The 19,226-nt window shown below is 31.9% G+C and overlaps 2 protein-coding genes across 3 annotated transcripts; one reads left to right on the forward strand and one right to left on the reverse strand.

Annotated features, from left to right (window-relative positions):
* Positions 1 to 2: 2 nt before the first annotated feature.
* Positions 3 to 4,968, forward strand: LOC146531363 (membrane-bound acylglycerophosphatidylinositol O-acyltransferase frj-like). The gene is made up of 7 exons (XM_085198701.1): positions 3 to 376; positions 546 to 859; positions 1,220 to 1,371; positions 1,820 to 2,031; positions 2,533 to 2,706; positions 2,934 to 3,072; positions 3,599 to 4,968. Exons 1-7 carry the CDS (start codon positions 147 to 149, stop codon positions 3,833 to 3,835), a joined length of 1,458 nt encoding a protein of 485 aa, XP_085054827.1. The 5' UTR covers positions 3 to 146; the 3' UTR covers positions 3,836 to 4,968.
* A 473-nt stretch (positions 4,969 to 5,441) lies between these two features.
* On the reverse strand, positions 5,442 to 18,998 carry LOC146531364 (uncharacterized). Of its 2 annotated transcripts, none has more exons than XM_085198702.1 (5): positions 18,855 to 18,998; positions 10,823 to 10,890; positions 7,473 to 7,607; positions 6,584 to 7,346; positions 5,442 to 5,613 (listed from the first exon to the last, which is right to left on the reverse strand). In XM_085198702.1, the coding sequence occupies exons 2-5, from the start codon at positions 10,881 to 10,883 to the stop codon at positions 5,553 to 5,555; spliced, it is 1,020 nt and encodes a 339-aa protein (XP_085054828.1). In that variant the 5' UTR covers positions 10,884 to 10,890; positions 18,855 to 18,998; the 3' UTR covers positions 5,442 to 5,552. The 2 variants fall into 2 exon arrangements, with proteins under 2 accessions (XP_085054828.1, XP_085054829.1); XM_085198703.1 differs by lacking the exon at positions 18,855 to 18,998 and adding an exon at positions 11,338 to 11,383.
* Between the last annotated feature and the right edge of the window lie 228 nt (positions 18,999 to 19,226).

Here is a 19,226-nt window from a genome sequence, read left to right on the forward strand (position 1 = left end):
AATTGTCATGTGTGTTGTGTACCGATCTCGTTTCTTGTGTATTCAATATTTATTCGTATCATTAAATGTAGAGTTAAACAGTTTATGAATAAATTGGTATTCGTGTGAAAATTCTTGTTTGATGACCCAGCTGAAATTAAATCAAAATGCTGTCTTTCATAACAAAAAATTTTAATGATATCATATATTTATCACTACTTTTATTTAGTGTTTTTATTGGTTCATATTATAGAAAATTAAAGACAATAGAGGCGAAAAAATGGGGTGGTTCAATTTTAGGCTTAATATTAATAGTAATAGTCTCAGGATACAGTGCTGTTCATCCTATATTATCAGCTTTACTTGGAATTGTTGCCATAAAAGTATTCACAATCAAGTAAGCATGAATTATAGTTACGAAATAATCTATTACCATTGAGACTTTAAGGTCGGCATTATTTCGTACTCATTTACATATATTAATGACGACCATACTTTATCTCATTTCATTTATTTAATGTGATAACATGTATTTAAAATATTTAATTAAATGTATAATTTTTCAGATACTGTCATGTCATAACATTCTTTTTTATGTTTGGATATTTGTTCTTCTTCCGTCTTGCTGATAAATTTGGCTTCTCTCCTTCCTCGGGCCAAACTAATCTGATAGAAATGATATTGGTGCTAAGAGTTGTAGGAGTAGCATTCGAAATGAATGGCTCTTGGCTAGCTGTTGCTGAAAGAAAGAAAAAAGAAGGCAAGGAAGATCAAGAAGTAAAGCCACTAAAAGATAGAGATGATGATTTCTTAGAACTGATTAACCCTGATTTTATTGATCTCTTTCATTACTCATTTAATTATATTGGATTATTGACAGGTATTGTAAGTTTTGGATATGGTTATTTAGTTGTTTAATTCTCTTCATTTGTTACTCTTTTTTAGCCTTACGGGCATTGTGTATTTCCATTTTGGTTTTATTATTTTACCTGACTAAAATAAATATACACTTCTCCAATTTACAAGACATGTGAGTGGTACTATTAATATAAAGAACTGTAGTTGTGGATTCTATGCCCATTTGGGGGAACAAATCATATTTATATACCTGCTTGTATTGACAAAATGCAGATTCGAATCATAAAACTACTAATTCTTCAATTACCCTGCTATTTGCAGGGTAAAGTGTAAAACTAAAAAAGTATAACTTAATTTACATGTAACATAATGCTGTTTACAGGTCCGTATTACAGATACAGAACATTTGATGACTACTTCCATTTGCCCTATAGTAAATATGTGGACTGCTTTGGTTTCACTATAAATACTCTCAAAATTGTACCACTGTATATATCTTTATATTTGGCCTTCTCCAACTTATGGCCTTTAGATGTAAGTATAATTTTAATCTTTAGTAAATCTAAGGTTCATCCATTTAAATTAAAATTTTTGTAGCATCTCATTGAAAATGTGCTGGTCGTGGGTTTGATTCCCATTTGGAGCAATATATTATTTTCATTTCCTTGCTCTGGTAATAAGATCACAGTAGCAGAGATCCGCTACTCCACAAACAATATCTCGAAAAAAGAATGAATGGTGCATGGGCAACAGAGTGCTCTAACAATAAGTTTCACTGTCTACCCTGCTACTTGCAGCATACAACCTGAACCTAAAAACAATAAATCTAGGAAATGGCGCCTTTAGAATTCGACAGAAAATGGACCACAAAATATCTTAACATTAGGTTCTTTCAGTCTGTCATGCTGTATGCGGGATACAACATAGAACTTAAAAAAATAAAAATTCGTCTAAAAAGTATAATGATCGCATAATTTTTCAGTACATCTTAACAGAAGGCCATAACAACAGGCACTTCGTATACAGAATGCTGTATCCCTGGATGTTGTTTGCCGCGTTCAGGCAACGCATATACTCTGGTATGACGTTAGCTGAGAGTGTTTGCACTTCAGCCGGCCTTGGAGCTTATCCGGTACAGGGTAGGAACAGAACTGGCCACGGACCCACTGTTGGTTACTTGAAATTGAAGGAAATGTATGTTTCTTTTTATCAGTATCTAGACCATAAATATTTGAGGCTGTCCTAGCACAAGCTTGTTCCTTTTATTAGTATCGTGTTTATGAGAGATTGTAAAAAAATAAAAACAAGCTCTAACTCTGAAATATAGCATGTACATGTTGTACTTACTATTTAACTAAGCAAATGTAAACAGTATAATACATTAAGTGATTGTAAACAGTAGAATATATTACGTAATTTTTACTATTTACAATAATAAAATGTAATAGTTAAAATAATTTATTTTGACGCCATCTTGGCGCAGTGGATGTGTCTGGGTATAAGCGGGATAATTGTGGGTTCGATTTCTGCTTAGCGGAATGATTCTGATGAATCTCCATTTGTATTATTCATCCATATTATGTCTCGAATTTGGGAAGGGAGCTGAGAACAAGGTGTCTTAACTAAATTATCTTTGACTACCTCACTCACGAACTGTATGCTCGTAAATAAAAGGCTATTGCAATATATTTTCAGGTCTGAAGAAGAAGCCAAATTAGCCGAATATGACTTCCACACAGTAGAATCAATGGATGTATGGGGATGTGAGACTGTTGTCACTTTACGAGATTCCATGAAAGTATGGAATAAAGCAGTTCAGTATTGGGTGGCAATGGTTGTGTATAAAAGATTCCCTGTCAAAGTTTTGAAGTAAGTTCAAATTGCAAAATTAAAATATTTTATATAAATTACCATTACCATTTGTATTAAATTGTATTAAATTATGTAATTGTACCATTTGTACCAAGGTACCATTTGTATTTTCATTTTCTAATCAAACAATCAGCTTCACGATGTATTGCACAAATTTTTTTTTCTTCTTTATTAATGTACATAGTACAACAACACAACACAACATAGATGTCTTGTATTTTCAGAATTCACGCAGCACTTTTTGTGTCAGTGATATGGCACGGGTTCCACGCTGGATATTTCTTTTGCATTTATTTCTGCCCATTCTATTTAATGGCTGAAGATATTTACTATAAGTTATATTATAAAGATGCCACTGGCATGGTAAGAAGTTTTATTTATGAATTAGTTTAAATAGTTAACTTCTTCTTTGAATAACATATGAGTAATTTATAACAATAATACATATTATATTATGAGAACAAATTGGCTTTTATAAGTTGTTTCATATGCGCTATTTCTTTTGTAAGCCATTTGCAAAATAAAAACTAAATTGGAAAATTTGAGTTCCATAAAACATTAATTTGTTTTGTGAAAGTGTCCATGCTTTAAGTGGCTAAAGAGTTTATCTTTTTTAGTCACAAATATTTTGACAAGGGAAACTTAGTGTTAAAACATTCCATACCTCACGGCGAAACTCAACGCAGCAAGAAAATAAAAATAAAGAAAATTCATTCTCCCGAGACGGAATTGAACCTACAACCCCGTCGACACCGTCTGTCGCGTTTACAGACGGTGTATCGCAGAGTTAAGATTTCGTCTTGAAACTAATTCATTACTCAACAATAAACAATATCAAAAATATTTATTTGTTTCAGCATTTATTAAATGTAATACCATTCTTTTTCAGAAAAAGAAAATACTAGGCTTCATCATGTGGTTCCTAAGATCGCACTCTGAGTCGTACCAAGCCGCCGCCTTCCTCTTACTAACGTTTGATAGAATTTGGATATATTATTCTTCTGTATACCACTATTGGTATGGAGTTTGGTTAATTTTCTTAATAATTGGTTTAATTTTAAATCAATTGCACAGAGCAATAAGACCTAAGAAAGTGAAAGAAGAGAAAAAGCAAGAATTAAAATGATTATATTTTTTATTTAAATTGTTATTGAAATCTATGCTCATTTATTTCTAAGGGATTAATACTGACAATATTAGTTAGTATTAAATTATGAATTAATTATTATAGTACATACAATGTATTTTTTTTATATTATGGGTAGTTTGATTCATAATAAATTACGGATCGAATTTTATTTTGGTTAGTTGCAGTAGTTTTAAAATGTTAGAATATTTGGAATAGGTAAATTTGTTTTATTTTTTTGAAAATAAATATTGTATGACGGTAATGTTAAGTCACATGTTGCTATTACTAACTTAGCTATATTCTTCTCTAAACTTCGGTTTTTAGATGTAAAATATTGTCTTGACAGACAGACAGACAACAAAATCAATATCAAAACGGTTTTATTTCTTTAAGGTATAGAACCCTAATCTTTACTGTTTTATGTATATAGGTATATAAAAACTTTAAACTATAGTTGTAACTTAGGCAATTTTACATCTTATATAGACAGAATTAAAATGAAATTTATCTTAATATTTTCAATAATGATTGGGAAAAGTGCAATAGATTTTGCAGATGTCAAAATATTTAAGAAAAAAAGTTCTTTAAAAGAAACAAAGTTTTTTTAAATCGTTATTTATAAAAGTACCTAATTAAATTGTGATGGATATTACATAAAATACATAATTTAAATTGCAAATTAAACAATGTCAATTTTAAATAATTATAACTTAAGCATTTATAATAATATGTAAATTTTAATGGGATAGAGAATATAAATATACAGATAATATGGGTTGAGACTTGAGTTGGTTGAGTTTGGTCCTATGTTTTTCAATATCTGGTTGAGGTCATCGTGGCGCATCAAAGCAACGTCTGACTGTAAACGCGACGGTTGTAGGTTCGATTCCTACTGGTGGGAAAGAATATTATTTGAAAAATTACTTTAACATGCTTTTTACTTTAATTTTTATGTAGCTTTAATTTTTTTCAAGAAAAAAAAACTGGGTACTGCCACTGTTATATTTATAGTCAATAATCAATTTATACGTAAACATTTGCATTTTGTTGTATTTTAATTTACATGTATAAAGTTTATATTTTTTAAAATATGTTTTTTGGGATCTGAATTAATATAATAATTAGTAAAATGTTTTCGTTTCATTTCCTGAGACTGCTTTTTTTATCTATTATTAGGGACTTGCTTAAACTTATTTTTATATTATAACCAAATGAAAATTTTGTTAAAAAAATATTGTTTATAAAACAAAAAATATCCTGTGTCCTTTTTAATACATCTAAGAATATGTGTACAAAATTCGATGATAATCGATTGAGTAGTTTTTGCGTGAAAGCGTAAACAAACTTACATTCACATTTATAATATTAGTAAGATGGTATTACCAAGAATTATTTTTGTTCATTTAGTATCCCTGTAGTGAGTCAATATTGGTCAAGTTAGTTTAAAAATTTTTATGCTAGGAATGGAATAGGAGGCGAAATATGTTAATGATTTTGGAGATACGCTATTTGACTTAAGGATTTTAATCAAATATTATATACGCAAGTTTGTCTTACGCCTGTTGTCTGTTGCGCCGACTACAAGTTAAAAAAAATTACAATATATTAAATAAAATATTTTATTGTAATAATAAATATACATATATATCAACAACTTTTATAAAGATATTTGTGTTAAAGCATAATTATTATAATTAATATATTTACTTATAAATTAGTTTAGTATCACGGTCCGGATGTACAGTTGTATCAGGTACGTCAATGTCACTGTCACACTGGAATAAAAAACATATATGGGCTATAACATAATCTATACAGTTTATACATTTTTTTTTTCAGTTTAAAAAAGTACTCCTATAATTTTTTGAACACTAAACTTTTTGACAAAAAATATTTTAATTGTGGGCAAAGCTAAAGCAGTACACAAAAATATAATCAACAAATAAAGCTACTTGAAGACAATTTTTAAATAAATAATATTAAAAATATTGGTTATGTCACATATGTTTTTTATATAATTACTATAATGACTTTATAGCATATTTATTGTTCTTTACTACAACTTGTGCAAAATTAAAAAGAAAAAAATTGCAAATATAAGCGTGACTTTAATAGTAAGAAAAGAAATCTAAATTAAACATAGTATTTGGTATTCTTAACGTCATATTGTTTTTTATACATTGAATGACAGAAAGAAAGGAAGATTAAAATGATTTTATACAATGTGTATGATTTACATGCTATTATTAATGTAAAGGAGATTCAGATCTACACTTAGCTAAGTATTTAAAAATGAGTATTGCTACATAGTACAATATCATAGCAACTTAAAAGTAATAATATAGATTATATGCTTAAAAAATATATCTGTATAGTACCATTCAACCAAGGTTTAGTATTTTTTATAAAAGCCTCTGGGCTTTTTCAAAATAACGATCCAAGATGGCGTATAACTTTTGAGATTGTGTATCTTACTTGAATAAAATTAATTTTAGTAAGTATACACAGTTTGGGAAAATAGAATTATCACTGGCGTCATTTTGAATCATTTAACATGAGTATTTTATTAGTAAGCAAAGGAATATTAACTTAAAAATAGCATTATATAAAATTAAAAACAAAAATAGCAAGGCCTTAACCAAAAGAAAATTGTTACATTTAGATATTATTTTGCTTAATAGTGCATTTTGGAAAAAATATACATGCAAGGCAATAAACAGTGTCTGCTTCTAGGTGTCTATTTACCTAAAGTTCCAGCCATAGGGCTTCCTTGAGGTAGCTCCGTTATGATAATTGCTTGGTTTAGGGTTAGACTGGGAAGATCTAACATCAGCTCTTGAATTAGAAGCGTACGACGAGTAATTTGGATTCTCCATAATGGGTCTGGTGTTCAAGAAACTATTCAGACCGCCGCTTTTGGACAAATTCCCGAGAATATTACCGAATATATTCGATAAGCCATTGGATCCCTGTCCACTTTGACCTCCTTGTCCGGGTTGACCGTTGGCGAAATTGTTTAATGTGTTGAATATGCTATCTAATGGGCTTTTTCCGTTTCCACTGCCACCGGAGCTTGAGCCACCATAGGGTGAACTACCTCCTCTGTTCGAAGAGCCACCGTAAGGGGAAGTACCACCATAAGGAGAGCCCCCATTAGAGGAGCTACCTCCGTATGGAGAACCGCCATATGGCGAGCCGCCGCCATTGTAAGAATTGCCCCCATAGGGTGATCCACCGTATGGTGAGCCACCATTAGATGAACTGCCCCCATAAGGTGATCCACCGTACGGGGAACCCCCATGGTTTGAACTTCCACCGTAGGGAGAGCCCCCATGAGAGGAACCACCGCCATAAGGTGATCCGCCTCCGAAATTAGTATTATCGTAAGGAGATCCACTATGAGTATTGGGTGGTGGGGCCGGGGCAGGATAGTTGGGAGCAGAATCAAAGTCTCGTGTGGGACTTTGTGGTTTGGGAACAGATGGCTTCGCTGGTTCCGAGTGGGAACCTGAAAAAAATAATATATTTTTCAGAGAGCATTCAATAATCAACCAATTAAAGAATAACTTATTTAAAAGTTTTATTATAACTTATTGATAGAAAGTTGTGGTTAATTTGAAACTAATTACAATACCTTCAACTTGCGACTTCTTCTTGCATGTGGGATAGGTCCCACAGTCAGACGTCCTACCAAAACTGCAGGGATCTTCAGCTAGCACGCACACTTCGCTGTTAAGACATCCTATGTCTTTACACGTCCTTCCATATTCTGTAAAAATATTTTTCGTGAAATTAAGTTTCATTGCTATTATAAATAGTTAGTACATTGCGACTGTCAATGTGACAGTTCTGATTTCGGTTATCACTTGGGGGAATCAAATATTTCTCATGTAACGAGGCAAAAGCACGACGATAAGTTTCGCCACTCAACACGCAATACCTCGAGAAGCGAAAAGTAGGGAACAGAGTCGAGTGTCAGGTTCCCTCTGCCTACCTTGATATACAGCGGGATACAGCGAGAAACTACAAAGTTATTACAATTGATAATATTTTTGAAGGGCTACTTAATAAAACAATGCCATAATATGTGCAATGTATAAAGCAGCACGGTTGTGACACGAGTACGGCACTGTAATGTAATATAACATATTACAAGGAAACTACAGAAATTTAAGTAATTCAAGACAGGAATTTTTCATGAATATATTTTATTTCATTGTTTTCTTGACGCCCTCGTCAGGGTTCTGTAGAGGAAGGGCAGAAACATAACTACACAACCTCGGGATATTTTTATGCATAAGAAGTAACTTGCAAAATAAAAAATAATAATAATATTTTTTTGATAATTCAATTAAATCAATTTTGTTAATAATTTAATTCAATTTCTACAAAAAAATCATATTCATAAAATTGAAGGAAGTCGTAGACAACACGGAACACTTTCCACGAGCCCAACTCTCACCGGACCGGTTTTTTACAACCCACAAGGCGTGACCTGGTAAGGAATTTGGCTGTAAAAGGAAAAAGGTCATTTGCATATACAAGATTATATACTTAGATTGGGTTCCCGACGCTCTCGAGAGTCAATATCACACGTAATGTCAACCGAAGCGGATAAGTTTTTGCCACTGAATTGTTTTTCTTCACCCTTCCCTATACTTCCCTATATCTTGCGGGTATTTTTACACGGGTTCGAAAGTTATCAATTTATTACGTACCTTGTTTTTTGACGGTATATTGAGTTTCAAAGAGAAGTTGGGGGAGTTATGTATGATTCATGTGAGTTTAGTAAGAGGCAATATTGGTACACGATAGGTACATTTAAATATATAGAAATTAATTATGTAAATTCTTTTTGTTCAAAAATTTTTTACTTTACTTTGAAATAAATATGTACATATGACTTTTATTAGGTACCTACTTTTGAAGCTTTTGAAGCTTTAGGTACTATTGAAGTTTTTTAGCAAATTACCTATACACTATATACAATTTATACAAAGATTTATCATCAAACATAAAAATACCATAAACAGTAAAATTTCTAACAATAAAAGGTAAGTAACTTCGCTCATGAAAAGATTTTAAGGTAAATGCAGAAAAGGCGACGTGCGAAATATTTGCGACTTAAAGTAAGGTAAGTGCGAATTTAGAGGTAATAAAAGTATATAAAAGTATATAAAACCTTCGTATGGTCGACTCATAGTGTCATAACTCATTGTTTTGTTACTATTATGGAGCTGGCAATGGGGGGAGCCTGATGGGTTTGGGACAGCATTAGGTAATGGATTCGACGTATTTTATGAAAAACTGAACGTGCTCGAGTGTACAATGGAATCTAGTGTTTCTTGTATTTACAGATATCTTACTTTAATTTGTATGGATCTCCTGCGTTTTTATCAAGAATGTTGATATATGATTTTTTTTAGCTTCACGCTGTATCCCGCACATAGCAGGAAAGGCAAAGGGAACCTGGTGTTAAGACACTGTTTCTGACTTTCCGCCGAAAACTGGAATATTATGGTGTTGAGTGAACTCAACGCTGCGATTTGAAAATAATTAATTTCCTCGAGCGGAAATCGAACCCACAAACCTTACTACCTTTGCGCCACGACTGGCCTCATAAATGCACTTAAATATTTAAGTTAAGTTAAGAATAAGTTAAGAATACATTTAAATATTTAGAAAAATGAAGGAACGAACTATCTCCAAGTATTTATTTGTTTATTTATATTAATTATAAATAAATACATTTGTGATTTCTTAATACTTTACTGTATCATAGGAATTTCCAAGGGAATATAATCAAATATTATTTATTATTATGATTGATAAGGCGTGTTCTGTTAAAGCCCGAAGGTCGAGCCAGAGGTCACGAGCGAGACAAATTACGTCGTAATATAAGGTAGGAAATAACAGGAAATATTTTATTCGCATCCTATTCGAGTACAATGCACGTCTTGGTGTTGCGAATATAGTATAGCTATATAAAAATATTTTTTTCAGCTTTGCGCTGTATCCCGCATATGGCAGGCAGGCATGGTATATGGGTAGGCAGAGGGAACCTTGTGTTAAGACATTCCGTTTCCCACCTTAAGGTAACAGAGCGAAAAAATTCAAACATTAATAAATAATAATTCATCACTCCGAATGAGAATTGAACCCACAATTCTCCCAGTCGACATTCGCTTGTGGCACTGTGCCACGAATGCCTCAATACACAAGCATATATATAGGATTTAAACTTTGAAAATAAACATTTTGTTTATGTACAATCGGAAAGTATCTGGATACTAAAAGCTGTTGTCAATTTACTGTCTTCTATAGAGGAACTCAGAGCTGCACTTTTAATGGTGGTACTTTTAATACTGGTACACAAAAGTAACAGACATTACGAAATATTATTTCATATGTTGTTGTTTCTCCCCGTAAAAATATATTTAATAACCGAAAATATATTTAGTAATAGAGTAGAGAGATGACGACGAAAACTGCTTTAATTAAAACAAATAATTAATTAAGAAGTAAATGCATGGGGCCGTATGTTTTAGATATACAAAAGATGAGGAATTAGTATTTGACATTTTGAAGCAATTGTTATCACTAAATTTTAAAGATAAAATAATAGCAAATTTAAATAATATTTAGTATACATACATATACATTAAAGCCCGTATTTATAAACCACACTCAAGTCTGAGATTAATCTTGAAATACCGTTTTCATTAATAATATCACATACCTATCTATGAATGGGAACGGCATATCAAGATCGATCTCAGAGCTGAGAACCAGTAATAAACACGTGAATCTAATAGTCTACAACTGTCTGTCTTATCTTTGTAAAGACGTAAAAAAAAAGGCATAGGCTTACATCAATTATTATTTATAAAAGAAGGTTTTAATATTATTCTCAAACAAATTTTAATCAACGTTGTCGTAAAAATTCGGAACTTACGTAGAATACAAAATATAAAATAAACTTACTCGAGAAGCCGTCAACATAAAACAGCAACGCGAGCACCACTAAAGCTGTCCTCCAGTCCATACTTAACCTGAAAAATAAAACAAATTTGTAAATATACACATTGGTATAGACGTAAGTAACACTTTATTTTTTTTCGTAAAGTATCCTCGAAACGCTAACATAGGATGCTACTCCAAGCAGGATTTTATTTTTTTTGGGAAAAACTATAATATTATTTCATATTTAGTAAAGATTTTTAAATCAACCTCGCACCTATTTTGGTACGTACACTATTTTCATATAATAATAGTTCATCTAATAAAAAAAAAAATGTATTACATATACATTCTTTCTATATACGTTCTCCCCACTGGTCTGGTTCAAATAAAATACTGCGTTTAGTTCCACTTTACAGTATGCGGATCGCGTTGCAGTTGCAATTGCGCTTTAACTTAACTAAATTTGTTACTTCCCATATATATTTCTTTACATAAAGTTCCTGAGAAACGACAGACAGAATACAAAACGTACTCACTATATACACCAACCTAGAACCTAGAAACCAGCTAAGATTGATTGTCAGAACAAACAGATGCCAGACCGAAACTAGGAATACCTGTCGCTCACCAACTATCAGCACTACGATTGCATTGTTATACGTCCACATATAAACTTGTATGCAACAATAGTGTGAAGTTGTACGAAGCACAACAGACTGTATAAACGGTCAGCACGTGCAGGTGTGCCGACTCTGCACGCGTCCATCTCAGCTCAAACTTTATGACACCTAGCAACGTTCCCAGGGCAATTTCCTACCAAAACTGTTCCATATAACCTCGTTACCAACTACTGCTTCAGTAAACGTTTTGTGGATTATGGCGCAAGTTGCCTTTATTGAATTCTGACGTACCTATTTTACACTAATCAGGGTGTGTTGTGCCTTTTTGGGGTTTGGGCTTTTGGGGGTATATTTGATATAGATTTTTGTGATATTAACACCTACCATAGATATGAAATAAGTAAAATATATGAGATTCAATTAACAAGAAGTAAAAGTCTTTTAAGTTGTCTTTTATGTTAGTTGTATAGTTTTATTTATTAAAAAAAAATGTAATAGATCGCTGTTTGTTCATGGTAGATGAGAAATTATTGAGGACATTTATTAATGTAATAGAACCCAAAACTATGATTTTTTTTCTGTCTGTGCGTTTTTTCACGCTAATCTCAGAAAAGGCATAATCGGTTTAAACGTAGTTTTCATTGTTGTATTTGGGCAACCATCCCTTAACATTATGTGTTTGTTTTATTTATATTACAATAATATTCTATGAATGTATGAATATGGTCTTTAAAATCATAATAATATGAAATCACGAAAATAATACAGATAAGAGAATAAAAGATTGCGTAGTACAAGCAGGCGAAGCCGCGAGCGGGTTGCTGGTTGAAAATTATTTAATATCCGAGTGCAAAAGAGGTGGTATCTTGATAGGAATAATTATGTATGTATAGTTACAAATGATATAATAGCCTCGTACACCTGGCGTGATGGTAATAATTATATGTATATTTGTGTAAGAATGTACGTTATGTAACATATAAATATAAAATCTTAACATATTTACCATACTTTATGTTTTAATGTATTAAAAGAAACAGGTTTGTTATAAATATTATAGAAAAATTTGCGGCCGTCATGGCGCAGCGGCACAAGGGTGTGACTGTAACGCGGCGTGGGTTCGATCCCAACTCGAGGAAGTGAAATATTTATTTACGTTTATATTTTCATTTCTTCGCTCTGGTGTCGAGGCAAAGGTGCGGCGTTGAGTTCTGTCCCTCAACACGCAATGCCTCCAAAACTCGGCAGAAAGTGGGGAACGGATTGTCTTAACACTGGGTTCTCACTTTTATTTTTGATTATAGAAAAATAATGAAAAATACAAGATTTTCATTTTAATTTGCATAATGTACGAAATACAAATTGCCACTCGCTTTATCGTATATAAGCCGAATAATGATTATCAACCTGAATAATCGAGAAGTATAGCGATAGCGCCACAAAACCAGATTTTGGTTAATTTAGTTAATAAATATACTTAGTAATTTCCTCTATAATACAGAGTTAATATAAATTAAACTATACAAAGCTGAAGAATTTGCTTGTTTGAACGCACTAATCTCAGAAATTACTGGTTCCAATTTAAAAAAAATATATTTTGGATGTATTATTTAGAGAAAGCGAGAAAACTACCTAAGAAAAGTCGCTAGTAAAACCAGTCATTTATATAACATACTAAAAATCCAATAAATAAATACATGTGTGAACAATTTCTAAATATCCAAAACTTTTATCCGCACCGCATTGCGTCAAGAAAAAATACATTTCTAAATTAGTATAAAAGTGCTCTTATCATATGAAATATATATTTTATATTTTAGGTTAATCGAGGTCTCTTGCCTCGTTCGCCTTTACCCATATTGGAAATATATACTTATATAAAATATAATAAAAGCGACCGTATATAGATTGTAAAACTGTAATATTCTAGCTATATCGACAGTCTACTATAACTTTATTTATTTCGAATACATCCAATTAAATTAAAAAGCGATACATAACATAAAAAAAAAATCTTTTTCCGAATAGTTGTGTAGGCAGAGAGGACTTAGTGTCTAGACACTTCGTTTCCCACTTTCGTTCGAGATATTACGCTTTGAGTGGCTGAAATCAACGCCGTGTTTTGTATTATTAAAGGTTGAAAAGAGAAATAACTGATTTCCCCGAGTGAAGGTCGAACCCACAACCATTCTTATCAAGCGCTGTTTCACTGAGCTGTGGTTGCCTCAATTAATGAAAAACTAAACCTAATATTACAAAATTATATCTGAATTTCAGTAAGTATTTCCCATTTGCTCGAAATACATTTGTTATAAAAGAAAATCAATAAGAAAACAATATAAAACAACTGAGAACTACCGTACCTAAATCAATGGGCGCAGTTATAAGGCTTGGCTGGCTGGAGTTGAGGTCACAGTAAATAAAAGACTTGCTGTGGTTTTGTCACGCTATTTTTAGTATAAATGATAATAGTAGGAAACATTGTAAATAATTTTCGGATTTTCACGTAATATTTACCTATAGCTATACAATAAGAATAAAAATTAAGAGAATTATCGATGCTGATATCCGAAGTTGGGATTAAACCGAAAATGGAAATAGTTCATAAATATTATTATTACAATAATAAAAAATAAATTAATGAAAATAATACGGAGATTCTCTAAAAATTATTATATATTATACCGCAGTATTTTTATAGATATCAGCAACCCACAAACTATTAAGTTTTACGTCCGTCAACCGTTGAAATCTTGGCAACTTAAGCTGGTACACGCCTCGCCGTCATCTGTAACGTGACGCTACGAAGACAAATTATATATAATATTTATTCTTTCTCTATAATTCAGATAAAATTTTTCTTAGATGAAATGTTTTTGTTATCCATCATTGTTTTAGTATACTGTAAGATAGTTCGAATATTAAATTTTAGTGAACTTCGATTTTATGATTAAGGAGAATTGTAAAGATTTTTCTAATTTATTTATTTATTCTTACAAATTAATAACTAATAGTTAAGTATACCTAATAATGGGTGACAAATAGATCTGCCATTTTATCTAAATCGTTATTAGTAGTTTATTGTTTATAGCTTTCGGGTGCAACAGTTTTAGCTATACATTTCAACAAACATGCATTGGATAGCCTAAAATAACTATGAAATAACCAAGGTTATTTGGTACTTACTTATAATACCAAATAACGGAAATTCAGTGTAAATAATTATTAAAATATCTTCACAGAAGGCTACCATAATCGCGCATACCTATATATATAGTAGGATACATAATTCCAAATATAATATCGGAATAGCACCGTTTCCCCAAATTTCCTCTATTCCATTGACCTCATCCCACACGAGCCAGGATAGCAGAAATTAAACGATCGAGGGACATAACACGTCATAGAACAGAAATTGGATATCGATACCGTTGGATATATTGGCCGACATAAAAAGGCCGTACTGGGTAAATTTCTATCCATTTCCGGCAGACCACTTGTGAAACGTATTTCGGAATCCTTTTTATCTTTTTTTTTTCCATTTTATCTTTTTGCCGGCGCGGTGCGGCAGGAGCTGGAGTGACAGGCAGCGAGCCACTTCGCAGCTCATATATCACTTGGAGCTGTAACGGCCGTGTTAACGGGCCGTCTGTCACCCTCGTATTTCCCTCCACTGTGCCTCTTGTCGCGTCAATGACCCGTATATTTGCGTACCTTTAATCGTTTGCAATATATATCGTGTATACGCGATTACTCAATAATAAATGTACGAGGAAAATAATAAATAAATATTATTGTTTTATTTTTTTAGTGTTATGCTGTATCCCGCACATAGAAGGGTAGGCAGATGGAACCTAATTTCGGTTGCTAATTTTCTCAACTTGTCGTGTTTTTAGTCACATAAATCTCATTTGTTAAGAAATTAAATGACAAATGATAAAAAAATATGAAATTATATTTTTTGAATTGAATTTTAATTACAATAAAGTTGCATCTAAATTTGTTCAGTAGTTTTTGAACGAAAGTGGAGATCATCAATCCATCCTTAAAAACTTTTACATTTATAATATTTAGGAATTTAGCATAGGAAGTCGTAGTGATTGTGTGTCGCACATATACTTTAACGGTAAAAAATCTTTTTTGATAAAACATACGTTCTTAATTCTAAAAACTACCTCCGTATATATATTTCTACTTAATAAGTATACTTCATTAAAAAATAAGATAACTATAGCATGATAATAACAAGTTATTTCAGATTTTACCATATGATGACGTAAACATCCTTGAGAACGGTCATTCTAGAGGCAAACGCGGACTTTAATTGTAACAATGCTACTACATTCATAGTATAGTTTCTAACTAAATTTATATCTAAACAAACTGGCGTCGAGTAATAAATTGTCACAAAGCATTCCTTTAATAAGTATTAGTTGGTTTAGCAATAAAATATTTAACTATGTGTGGATAGCTAGTTTTAAAATAAACTAATTAAAAAAAAATGTCACTAGAAATATCATTGGAATTGGCTGCTGAATTAAAATATTTATATAAGTTTTAAAATATCTATACATGGGGAACTTTAATACGCGAGGTTACACTACCTAAATCAAATGGAAAATCCATATCAATAAATATAGATATAAGTCACTATTACATGATTCCCACTCTAATTTTCATTGTATATTGTATTGTTGTAGTGAAATATAAACAACCAATAATATCTTCAAGGAATTTAATATATCTACTTACATGGTGTTTATAATAACAAGGAAAATTATTTGAGTCATCATATTTAGTTTGCTGTAAAACAACTTTACACTGTATCCCACAGGGTAAGCAGAGGGAACCTAATCTTAGGACACTCCGTTCCCCACTACCCACCGAATTTTTCGAGTGGGATTCGAACCCACTACCGGTGCGCCATGACGGCCTATAATAGTTTGCTATTGGTAGTAGAATAGTAATTACAGCTGTAGGTATTTATTTTGATAGAATTCTAATCATAGAAGCGCGCGTAGGTAGTATGCGAAAATTGTACTCCGTAAATTATAAATCTAATATTTCTATAGAAGTAATAAGTTCTGGAAAACAAAGCTAACTTATTAATTACTGGTGGTTTTTGCTATGTATTGTATAAACAGGTTATGCCATGTAAATAAAATGATAAGTTTACATTAACACTCGCATACATGTATTTCAAAACAAAGGAACGCAAAACAAAAAGATTTTCTTTATAATTTTTTTTCAGGTTCACGCTGTATCTAATCTATATGTAGCAGGGAGACAAAGGGAACCTATTGTTAAGACACTTCCCTCCCCGTCCGATTCTGGAGACATTGTGTGTAGTCTGGAGGAACTCAACGCCTCGCTTCGCTTCATGGTGTCGACCACAGCTAAGAAATATTAAATTTTACATTTCCTCGAGTGGGAATCGAACCCACAACCAGTCCCGTTTAGAGTTAACAAATTTATTCATATATCTCCTAGTTTCTTATTCGCTTTTAAAAATGGTCATAGATAAGTCATAGTTATTGTTCATAGGGTCATAACGATATCAATAAAAAAATTGCGTAAAAACATCCGTAACACCAGAGATATCATTTTATATGTAAAACATTTTGAATATTTTTGGCGAAACGTGACTTATATCCATTTGATTCTGCCGTTATATTAGCAAGCTGACGCTGGCTACTTGCCATAATTGTATCGGGGCACTGGGTTTTAACTGTACTCGAAAGGAAGTATTCCCTCACAATGCTAGACATTTTTATGACCGGTAATACACCGTCCGTACAATAGAAGTTACATATATGTAGGTTTTATGATAAAGTTATTAACAATTTGTAATAAACATTATACTATAATTTATTTTATTGGGATATAGTTCTGTTGGGATATAGATACTGGCACTGTTGTGCCAATAATGGCACTGTTGAAAATTATGGGTTCTATTCTCACCTGGGATTCCACAATATATAAATAAATTTAAATTAATTACCTATGTCATCTCTAAAAATAAGTGATAAGATACAGTTTATGTAATTAAACAGAAGCTAAAATAGTACAAAATATTTTTAACCCTTATTTTGTTTTTCAGCTTCATGCTGTAACCCACATGTAACAGTGAACACAGGGAGACTAACATCAAGACACACCACTCCTCACTTTCCGCCGATATATGGGGAGGCATTGTGTGTTAAGTGGCAGTACTCAACTCCGTGCTTTGCCTTGAGATCAGAACGCAAAGAATCCTAAACACAAGAGCTAAATAATTTCGAATTTGATTAGGTACAGAGATGAGCTTAGACAGAAGACATGAGCATACATGATTTATTTTAAGGAGACTCCTCAAACCTACATAGGGTTGCAAGTCCCAAGTACTGCTTTTAGTTCCTTACCAAACAATGTGATGGTCCGCCCACATAATATGGTCATGCAAAGCTAAGTCTCCTTCTCAAAGTATGTTCTAAATAAACTGGTGCTAGTTCGAGACAGGGTGATCGTTCAGTAAACTTCTTAAGCTTAAGAAAGAGCTTTCTAAAGAAAGATATGCTTGTTGTTATATCTCTTGCTCTTACTTCTACTTACACCAATTAACTTTTCTACAATGAGAGAAAAGTTTCTTTTCTTAAAGTAAGAATTTAGTATCAGTTTATTTAGAATATACTTTGAGGAGAAGAAGAAATTTGGTTAGAGATTTGGTAAGGTGGAACTTGGGCAGTTGAAGCAAGCATGTGTTATTTATTTAAAGGAGCAATTCATGCCTCTTGTGGGTCCCAAACCCAAGGCACTAATTCAAGATCCTCTTTCTGCAATGCAATGGGTCAAGTGTCAGATCACTATGTACCTATTATATTTAAGTTTGGTAAACATGTTATACAATATCATAGGAATAGGCAACATAATGCTTAAAGTTAAGTTTAGTATACCCCTAAAATATACAAAGTTGTTATTGATGCTAAACATAAGGACAAATATATGTACTTATAAGGAATATAGAGTAGGAAATAGATCAGGAAATTTGTATTTTATATCAACATGCCTTTAATAATGCGTTTACTATTAGTTGAGTCACTATACTGTTAAGGATATATAGTTTAAATCAAAGTATGAAAGCATAAATGCGTCATACTTGGTTTAACCAAACAAGATTAGAAAACTTCAAAGAAAGAACATTTTTTCTGGATGATATAAAGTAACGCAACTATAGCTATTACACCATAATATAACTAGTGCTTATAGTAGCAAAACTAAAAGGAAATATACCAAAAGAAATAAATATGAAGATTAACAAATTAAAATAAAATTTTAAAGCTAGACAACTGATGTGATGTTATTTTATTTTTCCAAAGGTCGTCTACTGTAACAAGATGAAATTTTTATGGAGTCGAAAACAAGTTATATATTAAATTTTAGCAAATATTTCATACCTGAGATTCACAAGGCCAGTTGACTATTCCACGCAGAAGTCACAACATTCAACAAAATTGAAAACAGACAGGAGATACTGTCATCATGACATTAAAAGTGACAATGGAGTATGAACGTTGTTGTTTTTTACTTTATGGACTTTAGGCGTGCCAGTTAGTACAAGTTAGTTCCCTCTCGTCGCGTAGAGTGGAGTTGTATTGATTGATCGATGAATATTGATATTAAAATTAATTGGATTTTTTCACGAGTACTATAATTATAATAATATTGTGATTACTGTAGTTTCAGTTTCAGGTAATATTGGCTCTTTGTTTGTCATATGGGGATAGAATTATTCTTACATAAATGGAATATATTACTTAATAATGGTT

The sequence above is a fragment of the Heliconius melpomene genome, chromosome 15 (assembly GCF_056956725.1).
Source record: "Heliconius melpomene rosina isolate 202511_hmr_F chromosome 15, ASM5695672v1, whole genome shotgun sequence".
Taxonomy (NCBI): domain Eukaryota; kingdom Metazoa; phylum Arthropoda; class Insecta; order Lepidoptera; family Nymphalidae; genus Heliconius; species Heliconius melpomene.